Below are 17,388 nucleotides of genomic sequence, written 5' to 3' on the forward strand. Positions count from 1 at the left end.
CAGGAAGTAGAAACCTAGAGATTGTCCACATGGTGGGTGGTCCAAAAGGGAGGAGCAGGAGGCTGCAGGAGACAGACAGATACTTTTGGAGCTCCAAGTGGGAGAAAGAAAGGAAAAGAGTCCCAGGCTGCCATAGGCAGAACTGCAGCTCCTAATAGAGACCCAAACAATGCAGCAGGAGGAGAGAGCAGGGGAAAAGGGAGACAGCTATGTGGGTGTATAAGCTAGAGGCATAGCAGGCTGCAGGAACCAGTGCCCACGTGGAGGGCATAGAAGGCCCGAGCCCAGAGAGAAGGGAGCGGCAGCTGGAAAGCAGGTGGAGGAAGCAAGGGCTGGACAATCAGACTCCAGAATTTGGAATCAAATCTTGTGGGTGGCAGAAGCCAGCCGAAACAAATGATCCGTACTTACCTTAGGAGAGTCAGATTGCAGCTCAGTCTAGAATGGCCGTGGTCCCCAGAAGGGAGCTCATTTATGCCGTTCCTGTGGTTTCGACACAAAATAAACAAGTAAAAGAAATAAAAAGAAAAGGAAACATGACGGTGTGGTGAAGGAGGTTTATTATAGTTCTGTGGGAGAACACAGTCAGAGGCGGGAATCTTGGGAAAGGCCAGAGTGGCCATAACCAGACTGAGCTGTGCCATGTGAGGAGATGGGGAGGGAAAGGAGAGCAGAGAGAGGGCAACCAGGTACAGTAGCCAGGAGGCCCAAAGGTTCAAAGAGAATGGGTAGCCAAAATGGTTAGATTATACAGGAGAGAACAGCCCAGGCCCCTGGATGGAGAGTTCAGGGTAGGGAGTGGGATTTGGCAGCCAGGAGGGCCCTGGACCAGGTAGGGACTGGAGAATTGCAGGGAGAACCTGGTGGCCAGGTCTGCCTTGATATGTTAAATGGGCGCCTGTCAGCCTTGTCCTGGGTTTGAGGCCTAACACACTGCACTTGACCTCTCTGTTGTGTTTAATCCTCTTTTTGTTTCACTCCTGTTTGCTCTCCTTTCCTTACCAGTGGAGTGAGTGCACTGAAAGCTCTGAGCTCCACAGGTGAGTTTGCAGGGGTGGGGTAGCCATGTGACTGTAGACTTAAGATCCATTAGATAAAGTCCTGAGAATTGGATTTCTTCCTGCAGCCAGAATCATACAGAAGGGCGACTCAGTGACATGGGGTGGGTGGAAGTCTCCAGAAGGGTAAAGAGATCTGTCTATTCTTTCATTAAAGAATAAAAGTATAAGGGAAAACTTTTGACCCTTTGGGACTCCCTTTCGTGGAGTACAAGGGGTAAAAGAACTGAGGACGGCTGGGTCTTTTGCAGCATTCTCTAAGTTAGCACGTCCAAGACACATTCATTCAATGGAACAAAATCAATTTACTGTCACTCTCGTCCACATGTGATCACATGCCAGCTACTGGCTGTTCTCATTCTCATTGCTACCTAGTATGTGCCTGCCTCAGGTTCCTGAGGTAAAACACCACCACAGAAAGCAACGCGAGAAGGAACAGGCTCATTTCAGACTACACTTCCACACATGGTCCGGTCACTCATCTAAGAATTCAGGGAAGGAACCTGGAGGTGGGAACTGAAGCAGAAGAGGAACACTGCCTACCGGCTTGCTGCCTGGGCTTGCTCAGCCTCCTTTCTTCCGTACTCCAGGACCTGCAGCCCAGAGGTGGTCCCGCCCATCCATGTCAATCATTAATCAGAACACTACCCCTCGGGCTTGCCCAGGCCAGGCTTAAGGAGACTCGGTGTCCTTCTTGGTGTGGTTCCTTCTTTTCTGATATCTCAGCACAAACAAACAAACAAACAAACAAACAACAGCCTGGGCAGTGCCGTATTAGACCACGAAGACTCCAATCTGCTCTTATTGCCTTTTTTCTTCTGCAATGTTCAGCACAGGGACGAAGACTTGGAAGATGGCATTAAAACTACTTTTAACAACTCTTAATTTTCCAAGTCTCTTTGGATTTTGAATGAGTACTGAGTGCAATACATAAAGTTGTGCAGGAACAACACAGGAAGCAATTAAGTTATTTACACTATATGACCTAGAGAGGACTTCAGTACCTAAGGAAGATTTAATACATAGTCCCCTATGCTCTTGTGTATTCTAGCCAATCTAGAGACAAACAAAAACAACAAACAAACAACAAACCCCAAATCCCAAGCTAATTAGAGTTTTTATACAGTCTATAAACCCTTCTAGTTCAACTTGGGCCAAACATACAAATGCCCTTGACTGTGGATCTCAGCTAGGCCCCCTAGGGCCTTGCTGTCTCTAGTCAAGCAGAAATCTGAAGTGAAAATCACATGCGGTCTGTAGCAGTTGCTTTCCTCATTGGTGGTTTCTCCCACCAGCTAGAGAAGAGACTCAAAGGCTGCAAACTCTCCCAGTCTTTGATTCTTTTTAAAAGATCATTTTATTTTTACAGAACTCTTCACCTTTGGTATCTGGCTAGAAAATAAATAAAAAGGGGGAGAATAAGAACTCCCTGTTGAAATTGATAAATTTTGCCATCATGTAACTCCCAGGCTACTATACTTTGTGCTTGAAAACTAAGTGAACCCCTACTTAAGACTCACCCTTTTCCTTAAATAACGAAGATTAACAGCCTTAGCAAGGTAATCAATAATCAAGCCAACAGAACCCCACCCTGGAGCAAGCACTCTCTGGAGTGGAACTTTCTTGTTTAAGTCCGGCTTGTGATTTGGGGAAAGATGCTCAGGCCCTGTAGAAGGCGAAAGGAGCAGGAGCAAAGGTATGAGCCACTCAGAGCCCATCACTCGCCCACCGAGGAGTGGGAGAAGTGGGAGGAGGAGGAGGAGGGGAAAAGGAGAAGGAGGAGGGGGGAGAGAAGGAGGGAGACAAGGAGGAGGAGTCAGACAGGGAGGACAAGGAGCTAGAACCGGGTAAGGTGAGGAGGCAGAGCCTGCTGAGGTGAGGAGCCTCGCCCTGCTCACCTAGGAAGGGCGCCATGCAGGGGCGGAGCCAGCCCCAGGTCACCTGGGCGGTGGCGGAACTGAGCAGACGGGGCAGTGGCCGTGCGCCTGGCAATCGGCCTCACCTGCGTGGGGGCGGGGCGGGCGCACCTGGCGCACCGGCGGGCGGGCGGGGGGGGGGGGGGGCGGGGTGTGGCGGACGAGCAGCCGTCGAGCTGAGACAGCGAGCGGAGGCGGGAGACCCGCCGCTGACCCCGGTTGAGAGGCCGCCGCAGGCCCCGGCTGCGACCCTGCCATGACCTGGAGCGCCTCGTCTCGGGGCGCGCACCAGCCGGACAACACCGCCTTCACGCAGCAGCGCCTCCCCGCCTGGCAGCCGCTGCTGTCGGCCGGCATCACGCTGCCGCTCTTCTTCTGCGCCGGCCTGGCGTTCATCGGCCTGGGCCTGGGCCTCTTCTACTCCTCCAACGGCATCAAGGAGCTGGAGTACGACTACACCGGCAACCCGGGCACCGGCAACTGCTCGCTGTGCGCCGCCAAGGGCCAGGGCCACGCGCCGCCGCCCAGCTGCCAGTGCGCCTGGAGCTTCACGCTGCCCGAGCTCTTCCCGGGCCCCGTGTACCTCTACTACGAGCTGTCCAACTTCTACCAGAACAACCGGCGCTACGGCGTGTCCCGCGACGACGCGCAGCTCAGCGGCCTGGCCAGCGCGCTGCGCCACCCGGCCAACGAGTGCGCCCCCTACCAGTTCCGATCCGACGGCCTGCCCATCGCGCCGTGCGGCGCCATCGCCAACAGCCTCTTCAACGACTCCTTCTCGCTATGGCACCAGCGCCAGCCCGCGGATCCCTTCGTCGAGGTGCCGCTCGACCGCACCGCCATCGCCTGGTGGACCGACTACCATGTCAAGTTCCGAAACCCGCCGCTGGTGAACGGCAGCCTGGCGCTGGCCTTCCGCGGCACGGCGCCGCCGCCCAACTGGCACCGGCCGGTTTATGAGCTCAGCCCGGATCCCAACAACACCGGCTTCATCAACCAGGACTTCGTGGTGTGGATGCGCACCGCGGCGCTGCCCACGTTCCGCAAGCTGTATGCACGCATCCGCCAGGGCAACTACTCCGCCGGTCTGCCCCGGGGCACCTACCGTGTCAACATCACCTACAACTACCCGGTGCGCGCCTTCGGCGGGCACAAGCTCATCATCCTTAGCAACATCTCTTGGATGGGTGGCAAGAACCCTTTCCTGGGCATCGCCTACCTGGTCGTCGGCTCCCTCTGCATCATCATGGGCTTTGTCATGCTGGTCGTCTACATTCGCTACCAGGACCAGGACGACGACGACAACGATGATGAGTAATCCTGCTTCCCAAGAACCCCTTCCTGCTTCTTGGCCGAGCCGCTTTTAGCGGTGGCCCTTTGCTCACTGATCTGTTGTGGACGAAGGGCTTGGAGAAGGGTAATTACCTGCTATAGGACTCTTCTCAGGTCTTGGACTGCAGAATGACACATCTTGCCATTTCTCCCATCTTCTCCATGGCTTACCGAGTTGACACGCCAGGTCCTTAAAGTCTACAGTGTTCCAGGGCAAAGGACATGGAAGATTCCTGGATTGGGACTCATTAAGACCAGCAGCCAGGAGCCTGATTTTGAGTCTTAGCTTTTGGTCCTCCCTCTAAGCGCGCCTCCCTCAGCTTTCTGGGAGGGAGATATCAGATGGGACTGGGAAATGTTGGGATGGAAAATGATACCCGCTGGTGGACTACAAAAGCTTGGAGGAGCAGGGAAAGCATATTTGTTAAAATTTAAGTCGATGAAGAGGCACCAGGCCCCTCAGGTTCTGACACAGTAAGGCCAGGATGAACAAGCTTCCCTGGAGTCCCTGTGCCCTTGAGTTTGGGAGTCTTGAGCCAGGTTGGGCCTGAAGTACTCACCTGAGCTCAGTTTTTCCTGTAATAATTTGTTCCCCTGAATGGTGGCAATCCTGTTTGCTGTTAAACATAAGAAGGAAGCTGGCACTTTGGGGAAGGACTGAGAAAAATTGCCAGGTCTAGGAAACTGCAGATCTGCAGGGCAGAAGTGCGTCATTAAATATAAAAGCAAACTTAACAAGATGCCATGTAAAAATCTGAAAATGTAAAGGCAGTTTGCATGGCTCAGGGGGAAGTGTTTTAACCTGAGAAAACCGGCTGCAGATGATCTTAGTGGGAAGTTGTTTCCTTGGAACCTTGAGGGACCGACCCCTTTGAATCATGCTGAAGGGAATAATTTAACTCATTTGTATTATTTTCACAAACAACTATCTTAAACCCAGCTTCAACTCTCAAATGAAACCCATTTAAGGTGAACACGTTTAAGAATGATAAGGAATACAGTCTTATATGCAAAGTAGACTCGGGATTATTTTAGCCTTTAAGATAATGCTAAGATTACTCAGCTGATTTTATTTAATTGCCTACAACTGATATAAAGCTAGTCTCAGAGGCAATTGGGACATTTTTATTTTAAAACCCCCCCTTTTATGGAACAATAATTTAAGAGAAAATTAAAAATAAAATTTCCCATGATACTGTCTTCTAGGCTCCCTGAAGAAGAGTTGCTTGGCATTTGTCAGGGTCTCCTGGACTGGTTCCCTAGTGCAGTTATTTTCTGATTATTGGTGTATTTTCATTCCTCAAAGGCAGCATGGGTCTTGGAGTATGTTTTATGGCAGTCAAATTTTGAGTTATAGTGAATATTTCCATTCATTCTATTAATCTGTTCTAGTTAATACTTATTTTTTGATAAACAGGATGCCTGTCTAAGATAAAAAGTGACTTAAAATAATCTTGTCTCATGAATATCAAAAAATTCTTTAGCAATCCCAATGTGTTGGCTTTCTGACTTCTGAATGTGATAAAATTTAATATCAGGTCACATATTGTGAGTTTTGACTATGAAAAGCTGAACATGACATGAACTTCGGAATGTTTTATTTATTATGAATGCTTGGTTGATCAGCTCTCCTCTGTCAGGTAAAGGAGTTAGCTTCACTTTTTTCCTATATAGTTGAGGGTAACTATATTTTACTATCATCTTGTAGAACATTAGTCTTTTGTTATAAATTTTTATGTGAGACCATGAAACTTAAAAGTCCTGTGATTAAATTGTAGTTCCAGGCTTTGTTTTTGAGGTTTTTGAAAGAGAATAAAGGTTGTGTTTGTCTTCCTCTGTTATCACATTACTTAGTTCTGTTGAACTATGATCTTAAAGGCGCAAACAGCACCAGCCGTTCACTTCCTGTTATAGCACATTTATACTGTAACCAGAGCATCACCGTTCTGAATGGTGTCCAGTCAACACGAACTCAGTCTTTTATTGCCAACTTCCTAAAACAGAGTTTGAACTTATATCAACATTCTGTGTTTGGATGGCACGATCCTCAATTACTGTCTAAATTTGATAACTGACAATGTCTTTTAAATTTTAGTATGAAAGAATGTGATCGTAGCAGCCCACTACTCTGCATTTTCCTCAGACTGTAAATTACAACTATCTGTTGGTATTTGAGACTCTGATGAGCAGGAAGTTTAAGACGAAAGTGCCAGGCCTTTGCTTCAGTGGCCCCTGTGCTGGGTAGCATTGTTGTCCAGAATCGTGATTCTGGTTGGTCCTACCCTCATGTTTCCTAACTTTAGGAGGTTTGTCTTCTGGGAGTGACACAGAGTGAGCCTCAGCAGCTGGACTAGAAATCAACTTTGAGCCACTCTGTGAAGTAAAGGACAAACAAGTGTTAAGTGAAATGCCTACTTCCAAAAAACAAAATAAAAACAGAAAAACAAACAAACAAACAAAAACAAGCTGAGGTTTCTAGCATCTCCTCAACTGAAATGGCTCAACAATCTGCTGGCTAGGCAACCGTTTAAAACACTAAGGACAGACTTTCCTTTGGAACAAGTGTTACTCAGAAAGATATAACCAAAACCCCTGACACACCATGGAGCTGTGGTGAGTCTTGGTGTCACAAACCAGCTCCTTATATGGGTGTGGATGGAAATCATCAGTATCAAAATTAAATTCTTTTTTTAGTTTGCACTGGACATTCATTACAACCTACATTTTTGCTATAGGTAAAAACAGAGCTGGTTAATTTTAGTTGGCAATTAAAAAACAAACTTTTTCCCAGGAGAAAAATTCTCTTTATTCTCTCTCCAACGAACTGAAGAGTCACTTAAAGGACCCTACCAAATCTGACTGGAACTCATTAAGGGCCTGAAGAGATCTCACGGGATAGCGTCACTTTGTAGAGAACTGGCTAAGTTGTTTAGCTGTTTAGCTGATGTGGTAAAGCAGCATCCTCCATAATTTCCCCAATAAACACAGCACGACCTTTGGGAAAACTACCCGCACAGTTGTATCACCTTGTATGAAGATAGCCATCCTGGTAAGACCTCTCGAGCATGTCAGTCTTCCTTCAGCTAACATACCTGCGGACTAAGCGTGCATGGCACAGAAAAAAACTGGGCAGTGAGACCAAACACAGACGGGAAGGGAAGGATGAAAGGGAAATGTGCACCAGACATATTCCTAGGCTGACAAGGGTACCCAAAGGGCAAGAGGTCTGCTGCAAGGGAAGCTGTGGAGAAGGCGGGGTTGGCTCAGCCAAGAACCCACTAATGAGGGGGCTTGGGGGAGATGCAGTGAGCGAAGAGTGGCTCGCCCCCCCCCACACTCCCCTTAGCTTGTTTTGTTGATTAATTTGAATGCAATGTACTTTTCATTACTATTGCCATCAGGAGCCTTCCTAGGCCCGCCCTCCACACTGCCTCCTCTGTAAGCTCCCATAGTAGATGGCGCGTTATATCACCAGTGAAAACTGTAAACCACGTGTCCTTAATAAAGATTGTCTTGTTTTTCTAAAAAGGCTTTGTTCCGGAAGCCCAAGGTGCCTAACGCTGTGTGGTCTCATTAACCTTATCCTTCAAAATGCATGAGCTTCTAGAACGTTATCAAGACCGAAGAGGTAGGAACACATTCCTTTTTACTTTGTTTAAAGCTCTATGAACGGTAAGCAGTTCAGCCTGGTGCGATGACTCCGTAGGTAAAGGCATTTCCTGCCAACCCTGCCAACCCCTCTTCTATTCCCCCCGGACCTACCTAGTGAAAGCGGGGAGCTCACTCCTGCAGGTTGGTCACCAACCTCCACACTGGAGCTCTTTCACATATGTCCCCACACATCTGCACAAGCACACACAAGAAACAAGTGTAATAATAGTTAAAATAGTGTTCCCTAGAAACAAAGGCAAAAAAATCTGATATTGAATGGTCAGCCACTGAAATGGATTGATAATTATTTTATTTATTTATTTATTTATTTATTTATTTGCTTTGTGTGTGCGCGCACACATGTACAAGATGCGTGCCCAAGAGCAAGTGTTCACAATCCATAACACACATGTGGAAGTGAGAGGACAACTTTCTGGAGTCATTTTTTTTTCCAGATTTATGTTTTTATGTGTATGAGTGTTTTGCCTGCATGTATGTGTGTACACACAGCATTGTGTACATGGCTGGTGCCCGAGGTCAGAGGCATTGGGTCCCTGGAGCTGGAGTTGCCGATGATTGTGAGCTACCGTGTGAGTTCTAGGAACCACTCACTAGCCCTCTGCTGCAGCAGCGAGTCCTCTCCACCGCTGAGCCATCTCCCAGCCTCTCAGGAGTCTCCTCTGTCTTCCCTCCATGCAAGCATAGGGCTCAAACACAGCTTCAAGCTTAGTGGGCAGCAGCCTTGCCTGCTGAGTTATCTTCTTATTCCTGCATCAATACTTAAAAGAATTAATTTCGTTGTGAAGCAGTTTCATGTCTGTGTGTGTGTTGTTCTGTATGTATGTTGTGCTATGTGTGTATGAATGTGTGTGTGGATGGTGTGTGTGTATGGTGTGTGTGGATGTGTATGTGAGTGTGTGTGTTGTGCTGTGTGTCTGTGTGTGTGTCTGTGCGAATGAGTATGTGTGTGGTGTGTGTTTGTGTGTGTTGTACTGTGTGTGTATCTGTATGAATGTGTATGTTGTGCTGTGTGTGTGTCAGTGTGCTGTGCTGTGTGTGTATCTGTGTGTGCTGTGCTGTGTGTATGTCAGTGTGTGTTGCACTGTGTATGTGTGTGTGCTGTGTGTGTGTCTGTGTGTGCTGTGCTGTGTGTGTTCTGATTACTTTCTCCAACACCCTCTCATTTCTTTCTCGTCCCTATTACAGACTCCCCTCGCCCATCCCTAGCAGAACTTTCCTATAGTCATGACTTTTTGTTTTGTTTTGTCACATACTTAGTTTAGCCAGGCCACCAGGTAACTACTGTATTGAAAGTGTCTACTGAGGCTTAATGGGGCCATCATGTGTGGACAACTAAGGCATCAGTGCTCACTTCCTGAATCTATCAGTAGCAAATGATGAGCCAGGGCTCCAGCCTCTCCTCCGTCCGAGCCCCGAGCCCCGACTGATGATGCCGTTGCTTTGTTTTCCAGACCTGGTGTTGCTGTGAGTTTGTAATTGCAATGGCTGCGTCTTGCCCAGAAGATGACTTCTCCTAGCTCCTCTCCCGATCCCTGGCTCTTACATTCTTTCTGCCCCCTCTTCCACAGTGTTCCCTGAGCCTTAGAGGGGATGGTGTAAATGTTATAATGATACAAATGAAGGCTCAACCGTCATCTGTCACTTATTCTCAGCACTCTGCGCAACCGTGAGTTTCTGAGTTCTCTGCTTCATTGTTTAAAAGTAAATTTATTCTTGTTATGAGTTATAAGGGCATTTCTCATTGTTTTTTTTTCTTGTTCTCTTTTTCATGTGTTTATGCAACAGGGGATATATATATATATATATATATATATATATATATATATATGTATGTATGTATGTTTTGAGTATGGGTGACAGGCAATTGTGCATGCATGGGAGGCCCAGAGTTGTTGAGAGTCTTCATCCACTGTACTCTACTCTATTCACTGAGGCAGGGGTTCTCAGTCAAACTCAGAGCTCACTGATATGGCTAGTCTTGTCCTTGTTTTCTTTCTGGGTCTGATATTTCAGGCAGGCTGCCATGCCCACCGGGGATCTGTATGGGTTCTCTTGCTTTCAGAAAGAGCTTTAATCACTGAGGCCACATTTACCATTCCTGTCAACACATCTAAAACAGGAGCTACAACCCTCCCCACTCAGACCGAGTAATAGAGTTGAAAACTCCAATCTTTTCATTTTGTTGTGCAAGTCTTTAAAACTTAAGACTTATCAGTTACTTCAACACAATGTCCAAACTCCTGAATATGGTATCTGTCAAGTTTTCGTTAGAGAAGCCAACTGGTGCTTGTGTTCGCTTGCATGAACCTTGAAAACATTACCAAGTGACTGATAATAAGTGTCAACTCTCCTGCCTCCACTTCTATCTTCTCTCCTAACTCATACTTCCTGTCACTTCTTGGATACACCTGAAAGTCCCCCAGGTGCCACCTGTCTGTGTGGTCAGAGCTAAATTTACTGTTGTCTCCGGCAGGCCTTATACTTCTGTCTTAATCACTGTTCTCTTGCTATGAAGATAAGCCACGACCAAGGCAACTTATAAGAGAAAATATTTAGTTAGGGGCTTGCTCCAGTTCTAGAATGTTAGGCTATGACCATTATGGTGGGGACCATGGAAGCAAGCAGGTAGGTGAGAAACTGAATGCAAAATGTAAAGGCATTTATTTTTAATTGAAAATCATACCACCAAGAAAACCTTCTGGGGTAGTAGCTCAGAGCTTGCATCCTGATTAAAAGGTAACAGGAAGAGAGAGGGGGGGGGAAGAAGAGGAAGAAGGAGGAGGACGAGGAGGAAGGGCAGGGGAGGGGAAGGAAGAGGAAGGGAGAGAGAGAAAAGGGAGAGAAGACACACAGAGGGGGGGGGTCACACAAGACTGAGCACAGCTTGGGCTTTTGAAACTTCACTCCCAGTGACACACCTCCTCCAACAAGGCTACAACTCCTAATCCTTCCTAGAAAAAGCTCCATTACCTGGGGACCAAGCATTCAAACATAGGGCCTATGAGGGCTATTCTCATTCAAACTACCACTCCTTCCTGGATCATTCCTGGTACTTAGCCTGACCCTTCCATCCCCTTAGTCAAATCCTGCACTGCCTGCTTGGCTGGTCTGTGTCTGTTTTCTCTTGCTTCCACCTGTTGTCACTGTGTCATCCATATCCCAAGGGCACTGTTGGTCAAGCCCCTCCTTGCTAGAGCCCTGGCTTTGCTGAAGCCCTGGCCTGGCTTTATTCTCCCTCACTTGGAAGGGGGAGGAGCCTCCTGGTCAGGAGTCCAGTTGACTTTCCACATTACAGACACAGCCCAATAATAAACCTCATGTGTTAGCCGCCAACTTACAATCGCCATGATGCGTACATGATAGACGCATTGATAGACTCTTGAGGGAGTCTAGATCCCCAGATGGGTCTTCGAGGCCTTCATGGCTGGCTTTGCTCTGAATCTTCAGGTGCCTTTCTTCCAACACCTCCACAAGATTCTAGCCCTTCTCGACTCTTCCACGTCCTGTCTTCAGCCCAGTCCTCCTTAGTAGCCATTCCAGTCTTCTCTTAAGAACATTTGCCATGTTGCCTAGACACCTGCTGTTCCCCTCTGTCTCCATGCTCAGTCTGTTAACTCTACAGGAGCTAAGAGCCTGTTCCCTCCTTGATTTTTTCGTTGCCAGTCCCTGGTACCTGAAACAGTACACACGGATCCTTAAATAGCTGTTGAATGACAACTAGGAAACTGATAATTCCATTATTTTACTACCACAACACATGTCATTTTCTATAATTGAATGTGTTGGAAATAGTTCAAGAAACAAATGAGATGCAGAAATGGCACAGTAAAAAATTACAAATTTTAGGGTTGAGGGTGCTGTGAACACACGTATATTCTGAAGGGCACACAAACACTAAGCTTGGAGTTTTCCCATCTGGAGAACTTAAATGTTCAGTCGGGGGTTTCCTCCATAAAGTAATTTGCAGAAATGAAGAACAGATGGGTTACATTAGTCCTAGATAGTGGGATGGTTCCTTTACGCTCATGGGGAATTGATGTCCTTGCTAGTAAACTGCAGAATGTTAGTGGACTATTTACATTTCTGTGGTGCTTCTTTATAGAGGGAAATTCTTTACTCACTGAAGTATTTTATAATAAAGTGTAAAATGAGCATTGTTTTCCTCTGCTGGGTAATTACCTCAGAATCCATTTAAACAAAAACAGCATCGTGGAGAAGTACCCAAAAAGGAAGGGAAAAAAGATGCAATAGTAGCTGGCCCCTTTGCCGGCTGGTGTTTGGTTTATAACATTTGGCACATCTTGTTATCTCCATAATAGCAATTTTAGAACTATAAATGATACTTTACAGAGGTCACACCATAGTTATTTAAGGTCAGGGGTTGATTTCCCTAAGTACTAAGTAGCTATGAAGGAATTATGTTTAGCTTGATCTACCACAAAAGAGTCGTAAACCTCCAGGTCGGTGCAAGCCATGGAATATCACGTCAATACGTCAGGAAAATTGCACATGGAAAAGAATAACACGGGACAAGGGAAAATATGTTTATGTTTTAAAAGTAATATACGTTTCTGGGAAGACGTTATAAAAAATTATGTTACATTGGACTTTCCTCTTTCTGGAAAACAAGTTAAGAAATGGCTTTGGATTTGTTCTAAGCCATGGAGGAACCAGAAAAATGAATTAGGAAGGAGTCTTGGCCCCAGAATAAGAAATGGTTTCTCCCCCTGAGTTCATCAGAAAAGAAAAACAAAGAGAAGCCTCAAGATCCCACAGTGACTTCACAAGTATCTCAGGGTTCTTTTCCAGTGGCTCCTGGCAAGTATTTCTGTGGCTGCTAAGAACTGAGTGTTGGGGAAGGGTTCAGCAGTAGGCCACAATTCACTTTTAAAGTTAAGCCCAGTTAAAGGGCTCACACTAAAATGTTTCCAGATGACACCCTAGGTGAATTATCTCGCCTTTTGGCTTCATCTTGACAAGTTCAATGGTTTTTGTTTTGTTTTGTTTTGTTTTTTCCATTTTGTTAGTGCGGAAACAAAACTTTGGAGAAAGAAACTGGCCCAGGCTTGAAGCTAGCTGAGAGACAGCGGGGATTCCAGCTAGCCCGGTGAGACTACAGAAATGGTTTTGACTCGCGGGAGTTCATTACCTAGCATTTGTCATGAGGGTCCCAGGCAACCTGGCAAGGACATTGGCTATCTTGTCACATTGTGATACCTGGATCGATCCTGGGAAGCAGGTACTGGTTTTGTCTTCAAGGAGCTGAAGTTAAATACCTGACTTCACTCTGTAGAGACCCAGAGCCAGTATTTAACGTGGGCCTTTGGGCTGAGAGGACAACTAAGTGACTGAGGGGCTCACTGTCTATTTTTCTTTTAATTCTTATGTTCATAGTGGTTCATTTCAAATGTCAAGATTAATTCAGTGAAAAAAAAACAAAGAAGAGAATTTGGGGGAGGGGGCTGGTAGTAAGGGGGTAGGAAGACTCCCATTTCGCTACCCCAGAAAGAGGACTTACTGAATGGCCTTAGTAACTTGGACAGGGAGTTTCTAGCACAGCATCAGACAGCAAATGGAACAGGACAGATCCAGATCAGAAGGAAAAGACACAGAAGGCGCAAAGAGGCATCCCGTGTGCGAGGTGTGTACACGGCTCTCCGTTCTGCTCCTTTCTTCTTAACAGTTCCATATAGTGTATATACTCTTTAGTACTGAAAATGAGCGAACAATGACAGCTGGAGTATGTACTTGGTGCTAATGACAAACTCATCGGGCGTCTAAAACTACACTCTCAGGATGCATTCAGGTGTCTTTCAGTGTTGAGGACACAAGTCAGACACAAGGTGTCAGCCAGCCATAATCCGTCTATAAGCATGCAATGCCTTGTGGATTACTGTCCAGGGCACTCTAACGGAAAGCTGAAGCTCCCAGTCCCCAGCAGTTCTAGAGAGGCTGGCATGCCCAGATGGTATACAGGAAGCAAAGTCTTCTTGGACCGTGCTAGTGTGGGAGGTGACTTTTCTTTTGTGCACTGTGCGTGTCCTTACAGTTTTGCTCCTAGGCACATTTCAAACCTTGGAAGAGAAGGCTTCAGTTTTCCATCAGGTCTCTTCTAGCCAGCGGGGTGTGGCCTCCCTGATCCGGTCAAGAACTGAGATGAAAGCTAACTGGCAAATCCTAGTTTTAGGTTTCTAGGGCAGGTCTGAAAGCATGGAGAATCCTGTTCCAAAGGTGTACACTACTGCCCTCTTCTGGAAGTAGACAGAATCACCGGCATTTACTGTCCAGGGGAAGGGGAAAACACTGCTCTTATTAGATTGTGGAAGAACACGTGAAATATTACCAGTACAAAAAAAAAAAATCCTGCTGACTGTGATGGCCCACCTGTAAGGGTGGAAAAAAAGAGCTAACTCCACAAAGTGGTCCTCTGACTCCATCTGTGCTCTGTAGGACGGGCACACCACTCCAGTAAAGATACATACATACATACATACATACATACATACATACAGCAATAAATACATTGATAGATAAACAAAACTCTTTATAGTAAATGAAGTAAGTACTAATGAATTGCATTTTAATTATGTGTTTTATACATTTAATTAATTGATTGAAAAAGACACTGACATGTTTATGTTTAATTTTTATTCCAATAATATAGACCATTTCTTCAATAGATTTCTAATGGTTATCATCTTTTTTTTTTTTTAACCCGAAACATAATTTTTTTTTTTACAGAATAGGTAAGATTTGGAGCTGTGTTATAAAGAAGGGATTTGCACTCTGATGCTAGGAAAGTATCAGTCATTTGAGATTTTATTGTCATAGACACTACTACTGTCCTTTTACCAGACAATTTTGAAAAATAAGTATCTCTTTTTCCGTCTTCTCCCCTACCCCCGGGGGTGGAATTCTAGGCCATGTACATGCTAAACAAATACTCTGCACTAATCTATAGTCTGATGCCCCCGAGGTTTTGAGACTCACTGGCCTTGAGTAACAATTTTCCTGCTTCATCCTCCTGGGCACTGGGATTCCAAACATATACCACCATGCCTCACTCTAAGTCTTTTTATATTAGCTTCCAAGATCAGACTAGATTGGGCATTCAGGGCGGTACGGCTATAGACTTTTTTAAAGGATTTATTTATTTATTTATTTATACCCCTACATGCCGGAAGAGGGCATCAGATCCCATTATAGATGGTTGTGAACCATCACATGCTTGCTGGGAATTGAACTTAGGACTCCCTAGAAGACCAGACAGTGCTCTTAATCACTGAGCTATCTCTCCAGCCCAAGTCTTTTCATGTTAGAAACTGCACTTTTGAAACAAACAAACAAACAAAACAAAACACCTGACAATGTCGGCAGATGCCCTCCCAGGAGCTGTATAAAGTTGCCTCCCAGCCTGATGGACTGAATGATAAACCGTGTTGATAGTCATTTCTCTCAAAAATGAAATTCTGGTACCTTTTACTAGAGGAGATGTGAGTTTACTCACTGGGTTGGGGTTTGGTGTGGGGTTCCTAGAGATTGCTAACACTGAAATGACCAAAACTAACTGTCTCTGGTGCGAGTGATTTTAAACCATACATACTTTACTGAGGTTGGAATTATAAGTGAAGACATGGAACTTTTCTAAAAACCACTTTGAATTTTTATGTAAGGGAGCCATGCACCATGATCTAACACCCAAACAAACCACATTTATCCCACTCAAACTGCACACTCCCAGACACATTTTAACATCTCTAAAATCAAGGCATCTTCAGTTCTTGGCTTCTCATAATCCATGGCATCTCACACTCAAGTTTGAAGCCCAGACTTGCTGTCAGCCAGGTGACCACCATGATACAGTTGTAATTGTGTTCTTCCATCATGCATTGGGACAAAACTTTGACTTGTGTTCAGTAAAATGGACACTGGGGCTTTCTTCACTGAAACGGTTCAGAATGTTTAGCCCAGTGCAGAGAAAGTTCAGGAAAACCTTAGCCAAATTATTCTATGCATATTTTTCTTTCGAGATGATCTCATATATCCTGGGCCAGCCTTGAATTTGCTATTTAGTCAAGGATGACCTTGAACTCCTGATTCTCCTGCCTCTGTGGTGTGTACCACCATGTTGGATTATTTTTTGCTTTCTGTGTCTTCAGAGCATGATACGTAAATGAGCCTTGTAAAGAATTCAAAAGAGTCCTTTAACAGGGGCACTGTACAGAAGTTTAAGTGTAAGAAATGACTGGGTCACACTCTAATTGTTAACATTTTCTTCTTTAGTGGTACATACAGCTAAGGCAAATCTCATGATTAATTCTCTCTTCAGTTCACAGAATCACATAGCCTCATAACAGAGCCATGGAAAGAATGCTTCTGAATTTAAAAGCAGATGGCGTACCACAGTGGTAACGGAAAAGCCCATAGCTCAATTTGCACTGCCCGAAACATCGATCAATTTTGAGAAGAAAATGGAATTTTCAGAACTCTCACGATCCTCCTAGACATTGGAAGCATAAAATAACGCACCAGATGCCAACATGGATAAGCCCCACAGCAGGCGGTATCTCATTGTAACCGATGGATGCAAGCCAGCCAACTTGTACATTGTGGGACAGGTAGGTGGGGCACTCGGAGATCAAAGCTGACACAGAGCTTAGCTGAAGCCCTGGTAATGCACCTCACTAAAAAGATGCACAGGGGGATCAAGTGTCAGCAGCAGGAGAATACCAAAGTGTCTCTCTCAGTCCCCAAGGTCTCCTTAGGACTAGGAAGCATTGCTGGAAAGGCATACATCATGGGCCAGACTGTTACATCTCTCTATGTGTTCTCAAAGTGAGTGGAACTGGAGTGTGTGAAGTTGATGATCGAATATAAATCAGAGTCATTTCTGTTGACAGGAAATAAAGTTAGACTATCAGACATACTCAGAGCCAATATCTGCCTTCATGTTTTTCAAGTTATGAGTTTTTCAAGATGTCTTCCATTATGCTAAGTGTGTCAGAGCTGGTGCTGGGCCAGGCTATGACTCCCGGTTTCATTTCTCAGCCAAGACTGGAAACCACATTGTGATAAAGTATCACGGGGGGGGGGGGGGAGAGAGGGGGGAGCAAAGCATCCTCCTTAGACTGACCTGGCTAAAAACCCCTTCCAGTCACCCCTGTCTCCCTGCTCAAGGAATTGGGCTTCAGTTTTGCCATCCAACATAATTTGTCATTTCCTACCTCCTGATCACCTGCCCCAGGCTTCATTTTAGCAGGGCACAAGGAATCAGGTTTTTCTTCATATGCACGCACTCTCGGATGATGTGTACAAATAGCGAGAAAGCAGGCTTCTGCGCGACCAACACTCATACAGAGCAACGTCCAGGCCCACAGTGTCATGAGACTAATTTTGGCCTTTCATAAAGT

At 45.8% G+C, this 17,388-nt stretch overlaps 1 protein-coding gene across 1 annotated transcript; it reads left to right on the forward strand.

The window, feature by feature from the left end:
- The first annotated feature begins 3,103 nt into the window (after positions 1–3,103).
- Positions 3,104–6,139, forward strand: Tmem30b (transmembrane protein 30B). The gene has a single exon (XM_076922010.1). The coding sequence runs from the start codon at positions 3,231–3,233 to the stop codon at positions 4,290–4,292; it is 1,062 nt and encodes a 353-aa protein (XP_076778125.1). The 5' UTR covers positions 3,104–3,230; the 3' UTR covers positions 4,293–6,139.
- The last annotated feature ends 11,249 nt before the right edge of the window (positions 6,140–17,388 follow it).

The sequence above is a fragment of the Arvicanthis niloticus genome, chromosome 23, assembly GCF_011762505.2.
Source record: "Arvicanthis niloticus isolate mArvNil1 chromosome 23, mArvNil1.pat.X, whole genome shotgun sequence".
Taxonomy (NCBI): domain Eukaryota; kingdom Metazoa; phylum Chordata; class Mammalia; order Rodentia; family Muridae; genus Arvicanthis; species Arvicanthis niloticus.

Excerpts from the sequence above, each read along its gene's own strand:
- Tmem30b (XM_076922010.1), top strand. The coding sequence starts at position 3,231 with ATGACCTGGAGCGCCTCGTCTCGGGGCGCGCACCAGCCGGACAACACC.